Genomic DNA, 16,431 nt, shown 5'->3' with positions numbered 1-16,431 from the left:
TTTGTCTGCAGTCAGAGATCGGTTGTGGTATGTGGCTGTAGCGTTCGTGTGCATTCCCAGGCTCGAGCGTGTGTGAAGTTCTGGGCAGTTTCGTCGCAGTATCTGATACCGGCTTCGTTACAAAGACCGTTTTCAGATGAAGTCTTTCCCACCGTGGGCTGAGAACTGCGGGTCACGTCATGCTAGATATCTCTGAGAGGTATGGAAATATAGTTGGCTATTGTTTGAAGATATAGTCATGCTTTTCAGCCGAAAAGAAAGAAGAAGAAAGGGGAAAATGTGAAGAGGTGGGAGAGTTTGAGAAGCCCAATTATATATAGCAGTAGTGAGTGCTAAGCAAGTAGTCATTTAACAGATATTTTTATCCAAAGCAGCTTTAAGAATTATTTACAATATTTACAACAGATTTAACAGCACAATGGTGGTAGCTCATGAGATTGAATGCTCAACCTTTAACTTACAAGCCTACTGTACATCCACCACTGTGCCACACCTGATCTGTATAATTTACAGTGTATTCAGGTCAGGGTGGTCTTTTGGTTGACTATATTTCAGAATGACGCATGTGCATGAATGTTGACTAACACCCGCCCTGGTCAGATTGAGTTAAATGAATGTCAATACTGACTCTGACCTCACTGACCCCTGTCAAATGAGTTCCAGCATGCAGGAGTGTCGTCAATCATCTGCGCTGGTCAATGACTGTCTGCAAACACGTAATATGTTATGGAGAACAGTGTTGGGGGTAACATTGCATATGCAGCAATGTGTGTCATCAGATGATCTGATGGTAGTATGCTGATTGTAAAATTTACACTGTAATATTTATGCATTATAATATTTTTATTTTAATATTTTTTTAAATATAATTACGCTTTTATATATATTTTTTTTTATTAAATACAGAGTTCTGGCATGAAACTCTAGATGGCGCAGTCCGATAGGTCTAACTCAGTCTGACCTAATGACATCATTATCACATGGCACAGCTGATTGGTTCTCTCCTGTATCGGTAGTCAATGAGCTCGCTGCTCAACATTCAAATATATAATTAGTGCTTGCACTAGCAGTTGCAGCTTGCTTCAGAAACCCTCCACCTTCCCCAGCTCCACCTGTATAGATCTGCTACGAGGTGATTCATGTACGCTATATGGGGGTTATTCATATGCGTTATATGTGCAGCAGCAGTATTTCTTACATGCTCACAGCAGCATGTTGTGGATGTATTGGCAATAGCAAGTCTCGGGACTTGCTCTGCCGCAGTAGCAGCAGCGTAGCAGATCTATTCCGCCAAGACCAAATACATTAACATTGTCATGTACATTACCATGCCAAACCCTCCGAGAGTTGTCATGACAGAACTATTTTTAGAGTTTACACTGAAAAAAATGACGTTTTATAAGAGAAGTCACTGACTTTTGCGACAGGTGAGATTCAGCTTATGGCGTAAACGGCGATTGAGAGTCGCACAAATTCAGTGACGTCAAGGCTGTAATGTGATTGGTTATTAAGGCACACGTGATCCAAGTTGACCGTTACGCTTTCTCCAATAGTAAGTAATATAGACCCTCGTATCTCCCAATAGTAAGGCAATCTCTGGTGTGGCATGGCGCATTATGCAGTTAGTAATGGCCATCGCCGGCAGGAAACACAGTTGCCATTAGGGGTGTCGCCATATACCAATATTGACGATAATAGTGTTATTTAAAAAACTAAATATCGCTGTCGTGTTAATTAGGGGTGTCGTGATATACCGGTATTAGCGACAACCATGATATTTCAAAAAGTACACAGCGCTAAACTCTCACGTGTAATTTGTTTCATTCATACCCGACACCAGAGGGCGCCATTGCACAGGAAGTTCACGAGGGAGACTCATAGGAGTAATAAAACAAATGACTTTCACTGTAGCTGAATAAAATGCAGAAAGAAATGTTTGACTGACGAAACGTGAAGAGAATTGACACACGATTACAACAGTATATGTTTTTTCTGTGTTCAAGTCATCTCTGGCATTTTTCATAAGGATCATGTTTATTTTATAATGCCATGCTAATCGACATAGTCTTTAGCACTGTGTAGAATACTGTACAGAAGCCTCATCAGTTCACAGAAAGAAGTTATTTCAAAACTCGATTGACACTATAATTCGAGTTTGGGGTAAAAAAGCTTTAAATCAATTGAACCATTTGCTTCGCAAAATGATTCACTGATTCGAATCACTCAAAACGCCACACGCTGGTGATGCCTGCTGGTCATAACGTGGTCATAAATGCAACAAAAACTAAAATTATTAAACAAAAACCAAATTATGCATAAATAAATACCTAATGCAAATGTTTCATTGAAATTATAATATATTAAATGCAATTAACAAATCATCAAATACTATTAAATATGAAGTATCTTTATAACCTGTTCTTTTATTAATTTGCAGGGCTTTTTGTTTGCTTTATGAAGGGCTCCTCTAAACATCTTTAACAACTACTCCCATATATAGACTTCTATAGAACAACTACTCCCATATATAGACTTCTATAGAACAACTACTCCCATATATAGACTTATATAGAACAACTACTCCCATATATAGACTTCTATAGAACAATTACTCCTATAAGACTTATATATACATCGTGATATATCGTTACCGTGATCCCCGATAATCTGTGCACTTCAATAGATATCGCGATATATCGTTATCGTGATTTTAATTTATTAATTCTATAATTAATAATATTACCTCTTATAATAATAATTCATATTAATATATAGCATGTAAAATAAAACATTATATTAAAATTATATTAATTATTATATTACATATACGACGTTCTGAATACATCGTATAATACGTTTAGGATATTATATTAATTTTAATATTCATTATTGAATATTTATATACAATAATTAAAAATACTAATATAATGAGTATATTCTAAATATTATAATATATTTAGAATATTATATTACAATATTAATTTTTATGGCATGAATATATATGCTTGCAATAATAATTGAAATTTATAATATATATATTTTATATTAAATACTAATAATACTAGTAATTATATATATATATATATATATATATATATATATGTGTGTGTGTGTGTGTGTGTGTGTGTGTGTGTGTGTTAACATTATTAAAATATAATAAATGATTAAATATTGGATGATTTTTTTTAATTTGGCTAATTTAGTTGTGTGTATTCTTCCTGCTCGAGTCCACCTCTCCATCGACTCACCTGACTGATGCGGTTGAAGCCGTACTGCCTGAAGTTCTCATCATAGAGAGAAACCGTTCGAGCACCGATGTAGAAAGGCTCCCACGGATCGGCCCAGTTTATGGTGTACGCCACCTCCAGCGGCCCAGAGCTCTTGCTGGCCAGGTTGACCCACTGTGAGTAGTTAGTGGGAGCTTGACAGCGAGGGCAAAGTTCATCGTAGAACGGCCGCACCTCGCCAACCTGATAGAGCTGCACCAGCTCCGACTTGGTCGCGGGCATCTTATGAGTGTGTCTGATCTCGAACACGGGAAGCACGAGGACCTCGTCCGCGGCTGGTTCGCGCCTCATCAGCATGGTCACAAACTGGTGGTGCAGATTGGCACTGGGTATCATGTCGATATCGATGACCAGGATGTAGGCTGCGTCTGTGCCGCTGCGGGCCACATTGCGGAGAAGATTGTTGGGGTACGAGACATTGCTGCCGATGGCATAGTTCTTATACTTGTCTCGGTGGGATTTGAGCTTGGCGAAGATGCCGGAGCAGCCCATCTCCTCCAGACCGGCAAAATGCTCTCGATCCTGGTCTGGAAAACTGGCCATTTCACCTGAGTGGCAAACCAGATGGAAGTCCACCAACGCTTGAACCTGTGGGCAGAAAATGCTGAGGGCGTAAACAAACGCCGTGGCGAACTTGACATCTTGGCCGTTGGCGAATATCGTGACGGATAGAGGATTCTGCCAGCGCTCCAACAAAGAGCTCAAATGGTGAAGGTTGTTGATAGTCGTATGCGTGGCCAAAGCCAGGTGGTGCGATCTGGGATCCGCTCCTGGCTTCTGATTGGTCGAGAAGTCGCTTTTGATTAGGTTTTTATACATGCGGTACTGTCCACTCCCATCGAAGATCCCGCCTGTAGATAAAGAGTACCTGAGATGTTCCCGCCTGGGGTTCTTCTCTCCTTGGTTTGCTGTCTTTTTGGAGCCGAAGAGCTCCGAATACTTGTAGTGCTGCTGTTTGCCGTGCAATTTTGAGAGGAAAGACAGATATAAAAGCTGCAACAGTGCAACAATGAAAAGGGCACTGAGCACCACCTTAAACACGGAGCATTTTTTAGAGAAATGCATTACAATTACTGGTGGCTTTTGTTTAATGTCAATGAAACGTTCTCAGAGAGTGCTGCTCACACAGATCAGCTAGGGTTAGCCAGCTATCTTAGCTATGCAGCCCTCATGCATGCAGCAGTCATTGCATTGATCTGCATTGCAGGTCAGTTTAAACGGAAATCGACTTGCATGTTTGGATGCATGCATTGAAAAGACGCCTGTGAACACGCAGGGAGGGAAACGCGTTCGCGTACAGCACGCACTGCGCGTGGCGGCGGCGCATATTTGTTTACCGTTCCGGTTACCGTAAACTCCCTAGTTCTGGCGTGCGTGTGTGTGGCTGTTTCGACTCCATAAACAATTCCTCTCAATAACAGAAAGAAGAACTATCAGTAAACATTCTCTACACACATAAACTGAGGTGTATTATTACCTATAAGTGACTTTGTATGGATCAAAACGATCAAGTGTCAGCATGGCGCATCAGACGAGGTGGCCGAGTGGTTAAGCCGATGGACTGCTAATCCATTGTGCTCTGCACGCATGGGTTCGAATCCCATCCTCGTCGGAAATCGTTTTTGACTTAAATTTGAGCTTGGTTAAAAAGAGAAGTCCTGCAGTTTTTGCACTATACTAATGTTTGGTTTTAAATAATATAATATAGTAATAATAATATTTTTTAAACATGATATTATAATATACAATGACAGATGTATACTGTATAGTTTTGTGTATTTTTCAGACTTTGGAGCCCCCTACAGTTAAGTGTGTGGAATTAATTGTCGTAAATAAATATAGGCTGCACACGTGCATTTGTTGCTGCCGTAAAGCAAGCCGTGTTTTTTTTTCGCGGAATTTCGTGTACGCTCAACAAACTTTTTTTTTTTTTTTTATGCTTTACTTAGTGACAACTCACACTGATAGATACAAAATAATAATAATAAGGCGAAAAATGTAAGTAATAATAAAAAATAAACACAAATTTAAAAAAACTACATACATTAGTGACATCAAATCGACATCCTTAACTTATTTATTTTGGCTTTTCGTTCCTTACACCTCAATGCTTCAAGATACTGATAAATAAACCGATAAACCTCAAACGTAAAGATTATGAATGTTATATTAATCTCAAACAATGTGGCAAATTATTATTAGCTCTATAAAAATAAATATATTAATATTTTAATAATAAAACCGTGTTTTAAAATAAATTATAAAACGGAGAGTTCCGGTGCTTGATTCTGATTGGTTGAGCCGCGTTCGAAGCTGTTGTAAATTACTCTACAAACATACACCTTTGTTTACTTCTGTGTTGCTCGTCAACCACAACGGTTTCTGAGGAACTACATTGTTTGGTGGAAGAATACTGTTTTTATTAATATCATTACACTTTATTTGCTCCGTTTTATTCTGTGAAACCTTACTACGAATATGTATATACTGGTAAAAAAATGTATAACCTGAATGCACTGTAAGTCGCTTTGGATAAAAGCGTCTGCTAAATGCATAAATTATTATTATTAATTATATGGAATAACCGTTTTATAAAAGCAATAATCCCCGTGAAGCCATGGTTTACAGTGAATTTATAACAGCTAAGCGGCGTTACACACAGTGAAAACCCCCTTAGCTGTTATAAATTCACTGTAGCTTCTTGGGGCTTTATTAATATTATACTTGTCATTATCAAATGAATATTTGGTAATTATAATAATTTTATTTTACACAATTTACTAACTGATGGTGAACAGCAACACGCACACCCTTTTTATGTTTTGCTCCAACAAGTGTGTGATTTTAGTGACGAAGAAAACACGCAACACTGTGAACAAATCTCGCTCAATTTTGCATTTTTAATTCAATAACCAAAACAACCACAGCAACAAAACCAACATAAAAAGGCTTCGTCCAACAGGTGTACAGTCGTGACACGATAAACGATGGAGTCGAGCTGCGGTCAACAGTCAGAGGTCCACCGTACGAGACATTTCACTCTATTACTAAATATTAAGTCTTCCCAAAGCAGAAGAACGTGAAAGTCAAGCCTCAAAAACTATTTGGACATGGTGAATTTACACAGTCCGTTTAGACATGAAACATGTTTACCGACTATTTATTTGTGACAAACTGGACTGAAACGCAAACAACGGAAACCTATTTAGTTGAAATCACACTGGCTAGTGCGAACGGCTGTAAATGTTCGGATAGGCAAGGTGTTGTTGTGAGCTGTGTCTTAACAAAATGTGCATGAAAACCGAGCCTTTCACTCTCTTTCGTGTTTTATGACTGGCACCTGTAAGACTTAATAGAAACATGCCAACTCAGTCTCTCCGCAAATATTAAAGCACCAACAATTTCTAACCAGCGTTTAAAGAAAAATCCACTAGGAGACGAGCACTCCGGCGCTGCCTTTCGAGCCTCCTTTGCTCTCTTTGGCTTGACTGGCGTCCGCTTTGCCCTGTTTGTCGTCCTCTCCGACTAATCGGATGTTGTAGCGCTCGCGGTACTCCGTCAGCTCCCGCCCTTTCGCCTGCATCTGTGAGTTAAGCGACTCCACGATCTTCGTGATCTGATTGGAAAGAGAGAAGCGGTAATAATGCATCGAGCAAAGGTGTGCGAGTCCCGCAGCAGAGTCGCACCTGTTCTTTATTGTTTTCCAACGCAGGCAGAACTTCTTTGACTGTCCTCTCCACCAGCACACCGCCAACTAAACGAAAGCACTTCCGTGTCGGATCGACTTCCTTTAGCGTGTCTATGACGAGGCTGTGAAGAGGAAGTGATGAGCGTCAGAACAAGAGCCTTTCAAACACAACGGCGTGACTGTGTATATATCAGTGCCTTTGTTTCTTCTTCATGGGAACAGATTTGGAGAAATGTAGCATTGCATCACTTGCTCAGCATTGCATCCTCTGCAGTGAATGGGTGCCGTCAGAATGAGAGTCCAAACAGCTGATTTCTCACAAACACGCAGAATCAGCTTTTCGGACTCTCGTTCTGACGGCACCCATTCACTGCAGAGCATCCACACAGGAAGGGAAGGTTTCACAGTGCATCACTTTGATTAAACACACCTGTGTTCATTGATCTCCATCTCCAACTCTGCAGCCTTCGAGGCCATACTGCGCTGCTCCTGTCGCATCCTCTGGAAAGTAGCCACCACCTGATTCAAACACGAGCACACATATGAACAGCACATGCATATTAATAAGGTGGTAAATTGTAAAATAATAAAATTAAATAATAATAGTAAGATGATTAGGTTCAAGTATACAGGTGCATTTAGAAAAAGCTTTCTGTCCCCTTGATGACTTGGGGGAAAAAGGCTTGCTTGAATTATTTTTATAGGGTAATTATAATAATTATATATTTAATATAACAACATAATATTAACATATATATACAAATAAAAAAAATGTGTGTTAACTGACGTTAAAGGGTTTATTGCAGGATATGAGATGCACCTAAAATCTGTTAGCTTCATTTTTGAATATTAATTCGTTAGCAATGCCCCTGCATGACTCAATTACTGTCACTCTTAATAGTTTCTTCTGTGCCGTGTTATAGTGTTGAATGGCAGGAATAGCGACAGACGTGCAGACGATGCACTTTCCTCATGGAGACAGAAGAGCCTGTACTAGTTTCTAATGGGCGGAGACCTAGATTTATGAAATCACTGTCTTTTATCTCTCTTGCAGCAGATCTGAGGTTTGCATTGTTGCATGGCAGCTATAAAGCAGCACAGGCGCGTCTCAGTCTGTACCGACCACACTACGCACTACACACCCAACACACATGCTTTACAACGCAACCCGAACACATCCATTACTAAGCACTGAGGGGCGTCGGACGCTCGCGGCTTTGTTTATCGCAGACGCGCTCTGGTTCGGTCGCGACGCGTAGATGAAGTGTTCGCGTGTTACTGTAATAAACCCAATGCGCCGTTACCTGCTCGGCGGACGGCGCGGGCTGCTTTCCGCCGCTTTTACCGCTCGTGTTGTTGCTGCTGTTCGCCGCCATGATGAACTGCACCACACCGCGCCGCACGAGTCAGGACCCCCAACGGTCACATGAGGGACTGACCGCGAACATCCCTGACTGAAATTACTGCTCGCTAAGAATAGAAACGTAAGGTGCTGTACGACTTTTTTTAAACCACACATAAAATTCCCATTTTCACCTGCCAGATTTGTTATTTATTTATATATATATATATTTTTTCCAGGTTACCGGTTTTTGCGAAGAGTACGTTAGTTGCTGTTCCACAAGAGGCGCGGAAAGCACATACAGCATTCAAATTTTAAGGACGTTTCAGTCTTATTGGTGACATTTATTCGAAACGATTACATTTTTTTTTTAATTCTATGATTATATACATAGATGGAAATGTAGTTTTGCAGTAAATAGATAAATAAACTCACCTTTTCCAGCGAATCACATCGACTTTCCTGCGATTGGTCCGTCCTGCTCTGCGCTGAGAAAAGTAATATGTAACACGTGACAACGCGGTCTCGGCGCAGTTTCTGCAATTATAATCATTTAAACCTGATTAATGCTGCTGGTTAATAGACTACAATACCGATACTGGTGATAAACATTGTGTAGAAAATGCAAGGTAGGTAAATATAAGAATTATTACTTAGACCCAAAGTTCTGTCCAATCAGAGGCAGCGTCCTGACATATAAGCCTCGCCCACACTAAACTATCGTATCTGGATTGCACGCGTATTTAGCCAAACATAAACTGTAATTTAGCACAAAACGACTGGGTTGTTCTTTAACCCGCGTTCGTATTCTGAGAGTAGAGTCAGTTACGTCGTGTGTTTTTAATGCGCCAGCTGTAGGGTTAGTTATTGCCTTGGCAGTGGCTGAAATGGGCTCAAAGTTCAGTCTGTGAGAGTAATTGAGTTCCGCAGGCTGTCGATGCGTCTGCTTGCTGCACTGAGACCGCGAAGGCCTTCAGCTGCTGTGGGTCTGTCGGCTTTGAGATCGAAGGCAGTGCGAGGACAGATCAGGTAAGAGTTTCTGCATGCATGCTGTTTTGTTTCTGTCCTTGTGCAGTGCAACACTTCTCATGCTCTTGCATGTTAATATCAGATCCTCTTTGTTGTGTTTTAGATGTGCACGAGGTTCTGATGACAGAAGTGTTAGTGAATATATGCTTTTACTTCATTTGTTGTAGTTGCAATATAAATGGACAGCCATGACTAGTCTGTTGACTTTGCAGTGCGGTTTTCTTTAGTGTCCACATGAAGGCGCAACAGTGACACTGAGTCTACCCGGGGTTGATATAGAAATAATGCATTTATTACTCATTTAAGGGTCACACTTGTGATCCTCGGCAGTCAAAACAGACTGAAGACAATAACTCTTTTTTTTTCTTTAATTAAATACATGTACTATATTTGTATTTATTTTGTTTTTATTGTTTTTGTTTGATTTATATGATATTTATTCTTTAATTTGAGGAGATTTCATGGAACTATAGATTATACATTTATTTTAATATATTTTTTTCTGGATTCTGTGTTTCTGTGTAATATATGTAGAAATATATTATCAAAAGTACTGGTACAAAAATGAATGCATTAAACTTTAACAATTTAATTAATCTTTTAAAATGCAATTTGATCAAGTCCTTTTATCTGTTTGGCAAACACAGTGCTGCACAATAGAGGTTTGCTGATTAAATTAAAACATTTAAATGAAAAATTATGAAATTGTGTGAAATTCTTTAAAAAAAAAAATTAAGTTTCAAGTTTTTAAATAGTTTTAATAAACAATAAATAATATTTAATCAATAGTATTACGTTGAGATGTACTTTCTACTCTACAATAGCAATATATTTCTGTCACAATTTCTTCAAGTTAAACCAAACGTTTATTTTGGCGGGTTGTAGTGAAGACCTTTGCGTTTCTGTGTGTTTTAATAAATTGTATTATTATTATTATTATTGTAACTTTGAGAAGTAGATTCTATTGCACTGTTGTAATTAAACTGTTAAAACAAACTTTTATTTTGGCGGGTTGTAGTGAGGAGCTTTGCACCTGAAATGACTGTCAGATCGCCTGCTAATAGAAACCTAGGCACATTCTTCATTTGTTTGTCAGGATGACGTCGTCGTCATCACTTCCTGTGGCGGCTGTTTGTCAGATGACCGCCACCCCTGACAAAGAGGCCAACTTCAGCGCTTGCACGCGATTGGTGGAGCAGGCCAAAGAGGGCGGGGCCTGTATGGTGTTCCTGCCGGAGGGCTTCGATTACATCGGCTCAAACCGCGAGGAGACGCTGCAGCTGTCCGAGAGTCTGGAGGGGGACATCATCAGCCGTTACTCACACCTGGCCAGGTACGATACGGAGCACTGCTACAGCGACTGACAACGTCTGATTGCTCAGGAGGTGTTTGTGTGTGTGTTTAAGGAAGCTGGACCTGTGGCTGTCTCTGGGTGGGTTTCATGAGAGAGGACACGACTGGAAAACAGACCGGCGCATTTATAACAGCCATATTATCATGAATGGACAAGGTACATAGTCTTACGTGTGGTCCTTTGGGTGAATCTCAGTTTTGGGTCATTTTTGCACTGTGCATTGTACATGTTTATTATTTTTTTAATTTTCTGTTTGTTAATAAAGCAATAAGCACCAAGAAGCCGTGACACACAGACGTAAACAAAGGTGTATGTTTGTAGTGTAATTTACAACAGCTTCGAACGCGGCTCAACCAATCAGAATCAAGGACCGGAACTCTCCGTTTTATAATGAGGTAATTTATTACTGTAATACATATATTTTTAATATTTAATTACTAAATCATAAGAAAATATTTAATGTTTATTTAATAATTTACATATATTAAATATTTACAGTATTTCATATTTTAATATTTATAAAACTACTCTAATACAAATAATTTTGTATGAAATGTACAGTATTTGTCTGGAAATACAATGATTTAAAAAAAATAATTAAAATCAGTATAAATTAAAAGCAGAAAATGCTACAATGAGGTTTAAATACAGAAAATACTACAATGGTATTTAAATTTAAACTAATTTAAATTATACTTTATATTTTCTGCATTACGGTAATGAATAATTGTTTGTTTGTTTATTTATTTATTTCCATATTCCAAAAATAAAATGAAGTAATTGTAATTTAAGCTTTTAAGATTACTTAATTGTCGGGAAAATATTGTCACATGGAAAAAAATTTTCAAAAAAATTGTCCTAACATAAGCCTTTAATTTTCGTAATTCTCAGATGATTCAAGTGATTAAAGGAGATTAATTAATATGATACATATGTTTTATAAATATTAAAAAATACTGTAATACATTGATTTTTAAAAAATAAATAAAACCAGCGTGAATTAAAGGCTGAACATACTGTCATGTTCAAATATAGAAAATACTCATATTTGATATTTATGGCATTTAATTTCGATATATATGATATTTCAAAAAGTTATTTATTATTTATTTACTTATTTATTTATTTATTTTTTATCAGCATCAATAGCTGTTTTCATTGCAAGATCCAATTATTTTATATAAGAAAATAGTCATTAGAATTTAGGTGTTTATGTTTAATTGTCATGACAATATTGTCCTAGTGCAAAAAAAAGAATGATCCTAATATAGGCTGTTTTCTTTGTTAAATAGAGTTTTGCATGAGATGGTTGTCTGCCACAGTCAGCAGAAGCATGTGTTGTAGTGTGTTGTGTGTGTGTGTGTTCAGGCGAGCTGGTGTCTGTGTACAGGAAGGCTCATTTGTTTGATGTGGAGCTGACGAGTAAAGCAGTGTCTCTGAAAGAAAGTGCTTTCACCGTCCCCGGACCTCGACTGGTGCCTCCCATCCAGACGCCCATCGGAAAGGTGCTTCAGCCCAAAACAACAACACAAGCAGCCATATGACTCACAGGCTTGATATTAAGGTGCACTGTAATACTGTCATGGTGTTGTGTTCACTGTAGGTTGGTCTTGGCGTCTGCTATGATCTGCGTTTTCCTGAGCTGTCATCAGCGCTGCGGCGACACGGAGCAGAGATCCTGACTTACCCATCAGCCTTCACTGTGGCCACAGGAGCGGCACACTGGGAGGTGAAAACATGTTACACCGCGCTGCACATTAGGGCTGTCAAAAAAAAATCGAATTTCGAATATTCGTCGAATTTAAAATGCAAAAACGCTGCATTCGAATTTTAGGTGTGCGTTAAGGAGGCAGCCTTATCAGCGGTGCACGAGATGCGATGACGATGTAAGTGTCGTTGCATTATAATGTTTTTGTTAGGATATCCAGTTGAAGCCACTAGATGCGGCGCTGCTGCGTTGTTCATCACAAATATAGCGGAAAAAGTGAACATCAATGCGGAGAAGATCTTGTTTACATCAAAACTCAAACCAAGCCGTTCACACGGAACACATATTTATCACATTTTCTAGAGGGACATCTATCAGTGTTGCACTCGCATCTCGCACAAAAGAGCCGCATGTTTAGAAAACCATGTAAAATTAATGCAAGTTCAACTTTGAAAAAACATATATCGAGACTTTGTTTTTTTCCCATCCCACTGCATCTCATGTTTTTAGATGAAAAATGTACTCTTCAGCCATTTGTATTAAACTATGCATACATACATGATGCTGTTTTGTTTATAGTTGTTTAAGCAACTTAATTATAATTGGTTTATAAACGTTATTTTAAACATTATGCACTTTTTTCACAGATAGTCATGTTATCTTATGCTTTGAATAAACGTGCATTAGTAATATTTTGCTCGATGCGCCCTCTTGTGGCCTCAGGAGAGAAGCCAAAAGCTTTTTTTCACCCTAACTGAAATTATGCATTTTAAATTCGAATATAATTCGAATATTGATAATATTTAAGTAAAAAATGTGAATTTAGTTTTTCAGCCATTTTGACAGCCCTACTGCTCATTAAACCAAAATGTTGATTTGCAAAAAAAAAAACAGGCCTATTATTACCTAATTTGATGATGCCAAGTTAAAAAAATCAATAAAAACTTCCATCACGTACAGTTTTTATCAGGTACACATACAGTTTTTTCAAGTACATTTAATTTTCAGGAACATATTGTCAAAATGCAAAAAAAAAAAATTTTTTTTTTTTTTGTAATATAGCCTTAATTGAGTCCCCCCATAATTCTCAGGTGATCATTAAGGGGATTTTTATATTAAAAATATAATGTTTATTTATTATTGTTTTTTTATTGAAATCAGCACAAATTAAATAAAGGCAGGAATAAAAATACAGAAAATACTACCATGATATTTAAATGATAATTCATTAATACTTTTTATGGATTACAGTAATGAGTATGCATTTATTTATTTATTAATAACTATTTGCATGGCAATATTATTATATTATAAATTATTTAAAAACAAAATACAGTAATTTGGGTCTTTGTTTAATTGTCATAAATTTTGTCAATGCAACAAAAAAAATACTTTTATGGATTACAGTAATGAGTATGCATTTATTTATTTATTAATAGCTATTTGCATGGCAAGATAATTTTATTCTAAATTATTTTAAAACAAAATACTGTAATTTGGGTGTTTAAATGTTTAATTGTCATGAAAATATTGTCACAATGCAACCAAAAAAAACAAAAACAAAAAAAAAAACACTGAATGGTGCTAATCTTTTTCTTTGTTAAATGTAATTTTCTATGAAAATGTCTGAAATGGTATGAAATCTGAACAAAGAATGAATGGTTTTCTAATTGGATTATTTTATCAGCTTCGATGCACTTATCAAAATAACGAAAGCAGTCAGATCTGGTTTTAATGACACCGGCTATAATTCTAACCTTGAAATCAGGACTAGACATAAAATAATGTCGTGCTTGTGAAAATCAGCTGAGAATTGAACAAATAGTTGTAATCTGGCTCAGAGGTAGACAGGAATCATGTCGGTTTGGCAGGTTTTCTGATGTTCAATGGATAATACAGGACTTCTTCACCTTACAAATGGTCGTCGAAAGCTATGAAATGCTTCATATTTTGTGACCTGCGTGAGTAAAACAGCCACTATCACAGAAACCAGTGCTCCTTCACTCTAGTGCTGTTCTGCTGACAGGTTCTGCTGCGGGCGCGGGCCATCGAGACGCAGTGTTTCGTTCTGGCGGCGGCGCAGGTCGGAGCTCATCACGCGAAGCGGACGTCGTTCGGACACACGCTGGCTGTGGACCCGTGGGGTGAGGTGACCGGGGACTGTGGGGGTTCAGATGTGGGTTTAACACTGGTGCAGATTGACCTGCAAAGACTACGGGACGTCCGGAGGGACATGCCAGTGCAGCAGCACCGCAGAGACCAGGACTTCTACTGCAGCCTGGACTGATCCATTACAACACATTTTTAAATGAAATATGTGACCCTGGAGCACAAAAGCAGTCTTAAGTCGCTGGGGTATATTTGTAGCAATAGCCAACAATACATTGTATGGGTCAAAATTATAGATTTTTCTTTTATGCCAAAAATCATTAGGATATTAAGTAAAGATCATGTTCCATGAAGATATTTTGTAAATTTCCTACCGTAAATATATCAAAACTTAATTTTTGATTAGTAATATGCATTGCTAAGAACTTCATTTGGACAGCTTTAAAGATGATTTTCTCAATATTTAGATTTTTTTGCACTCTCAGATTCTAGATTTTCAAATAGTTGTATCTCAGCCAAATATTGTCCTATCCTAACAAACCATACATCAATGGAAAGCTGATTTATTGAGCTTTCAGATGATGCATAAATTTTGTGGTCCATGGTCACATATTGCGTATGTTATAAATAATATGCAGTGATGAATTGCTGTGTATTTAATTAATGACTGAACTGCTTCTTATTAAATTTGAAGTTGGATTAGAAATGGCTTGACTGGTCTGGTGTCATTTGCTTTATAATGCTTAATTCTTTATATAATAATTCTATGCATTTTTTTTATAGTATGCATAATTTTTTACTTTTATTACAATTTATTATAATTATTATTATTATTAAAACCCTTCTTATTGCTCCATTGTTTTCATTTTTAGACTTTTTTATTATTATTATTATTATTATATTTTATGTATTATATAGAAATGACATTTGTTAAAACTAAAATAAAATAAAAAAAATATATATTAAATTGCATTTGTATATATAATATATCAAATATTATTTATACTTTGCAGTATTGTTTATTTTGTTTATCTATCTTTGCTTTACTTTATCAATAAAAAATATAATTTTATGTTTCATATTACCAATCTGGTAGGTTGCATGCTATTTTTATGTATATTGTTCTTTATATATAATATTCTATTATTTATATTATGTTTTAACCTTTCCTATTACCTACCTGTTTTATTGCTCTATTGTTTTGATTCAGTTTCATGTAGTTATATTTGTTGTAATTTAATATTAAATTATTCATTTCTATATTATAGTAACGCAATACTATATATAGTACCAAAATAACATTATGCAGTAAACTTTTTTGCTTCATCATTATTCTAATTAACATTTATTTAACATTAATTATATTTTTATTATTTGTTTTATTATTTAATTTAGCGGTATGATAATGTATTTTAAATTAGATTATGAGTTTTTTTATTATTATGAATCTCGTTTCTGTGATGACGGAGGAGGCGGAGGGGACACCGGAAGTGAACGTCACGGACGCAGGACCGGGCCAAAGCAAGCAGAATGACAACCAGTTCTTGAGAGGAACATGTCGTCGCGTGTTTTGTTCGTGCTGCTGGGATGATTTGCGTCTTCAGAGCTCGTTTCGAGGCATCGCAGAGGTAAGACGCTCGCATCCGCGTGGTTGGAGAGGCATTTCGCTCCGTGCAGAAGCACCTGTCGGTTCATTTCATCGGTCTGATCACACACACACTCACACACACACACAGAGAGAGTGTGTGTGTGTGTGTGTGTGTGTGTGTGTGTGTGTGTGTGTGTGTGTGTGTGAGAGAGAGAGCAAGAGAGTGCGTGTGTGTGTGTGAGTGTGTGTGTGTGAGAGAGAGAGAGAGAGTGCGTGTGTCTGTGACTGTGAGTGTGTGTGTGAGAGAGAGAGAGAGTGCGTGTGTC

The 16,431-nt window shown here is 37.4% G+C and overlaps 4 protein-coding genes and 1 non-coding gene across 6 annotated transcripts in view; 3 read left to right on the top strand and 2 right to left on the bottom strand.

Moving 5' to 3' along the window:
• The window catches only part of LOC107692823 (beta-1,4-glucuronyltransferase 1-like), a 5,949-nt gene extending 1,379 nt beyond the window's left edge, over positions 1 to 4,570 (bottom strand). The window contains exon 1 of the mRNA XM_016492029.1: positions 3,249 to 4,570. Coding sequence (XP_016347515.1) covers positions 3,249 to 4,352 — 1,104 coding nt within the window. The 5' untranslated portion in view covers positions 4,353 to 4,570. The remainder of the gene's footprint in view (positions 1 to 3,248) is intronic.
• Positions 4,571 to 4,817: 247 nt separating this feature from the next.
• trnas-gcu (transfer RNA serine (anticodon GCU)) lies at positions 4,818 to 4,899 on the top strand. The gene has a single exon. It is a non-coding gene; the product is annotated as a tRNA-Ser (tRNA).
• Positions 4,900 to 6,169: 1,270 nt separating this feature from the next.
• pfdn2 (prefoldin subunit 2) lies at positions 6,170 to 8,441 on the bottom strand. Its single transcript, XM_016492032.1, has 4 exons — positions 8,280 to 8,441; positions 7,406 to 7,494; positions 6,974 to 7,097; positions 6,170 to 6,903 (listed from the first exon to the last, which is right to left on the bottom strand). Exons 1-4 carry the CDS (start codon positions 8,349 to 8,351, stop codon positions 6,718 to 6,720), a joined length of 471 nt encoding a protein of 156 aa, XP_016347518.1. The 5' UTR covers positions 8,352 to 8,441; the 3' UTR covers positions 6,170 to 6,717.
• Positions 8,442 to 8,770: 329 nt separating this feature from the next.
• Positions 8,771 to 14,765, top strand: nit1 (nitrilase 1). Of its 2 annotated transcripts, XM_016492031.1 has the most exons (7): positions 8,771 to 9,282; positions 9,316 to 9,346; positions 10,443 to 10,679; positions 10,753 to 10,856; positions 12,069 to 12,205; positions 12,304 to 12,429; positions 14,435 to 14,765. In XM_016492031.1, exons 1-7 carry the CDS (start codon positions 9,255 to 9,257, stop codon positions 14,693 to 14,695), a joined length of 924 nt encoding a protein of 307 aa, XP_016347517.1. In that variant the 5' UTR covers positions 8,771 to 9,254; the 3' UTR covers positions 14,696 to 14,765. The 2 variants fall into 2 exon arrangements, with proteins under 2 accessions (XP_016347517.1, XP_016347516.1); XM_016492030.1 differs by having other exon boundaries at positions 8,771 to 9,346.
• Positions 14,766 to 16,045: 1,280 nt separating this feature from the next.
• LOC107692822 (H(+)/Cl(-) exchange transporter 3-like) overlaps positions 16,046 to 16,431 on the top strand; it is a 52,332-nt gene continuing 51,946 nt past the window's right edge. Inside the window, exon 1 of the mRNA XM_016492028.1 lies at positions 16,046 to 16,145. The gene's annotated coding sequence lies outside the window, so the exon portion shown is untranslated. The remainder of the gene's footprint in view (positions 16,146 to 16,431) is intronic.

Source organism: Sinocyclocheilus anshuiensis, unplaced genomic scaffold, assembly GCF_001515605.1.
Source record: "Sinocyclocheilus anshuiensis isolate Anshui unplaced genomic scaffold, SAMN03320099.WGS_v1.1 scaffold674, whole genome shotgun sequence".
In the NCBI taxonomy this organism is placed as follows: domain Eukaryota; kingdom Metazoa; phylum Chordata; class Actinopteri; order Cypriniformes; family Cyprinidae; genus Sinocyclocheilus; species Sinocyclocheilus anshuiensis.
This window is presented reverse-complemented; position numbering and strand designations above follow the sequence as displayed.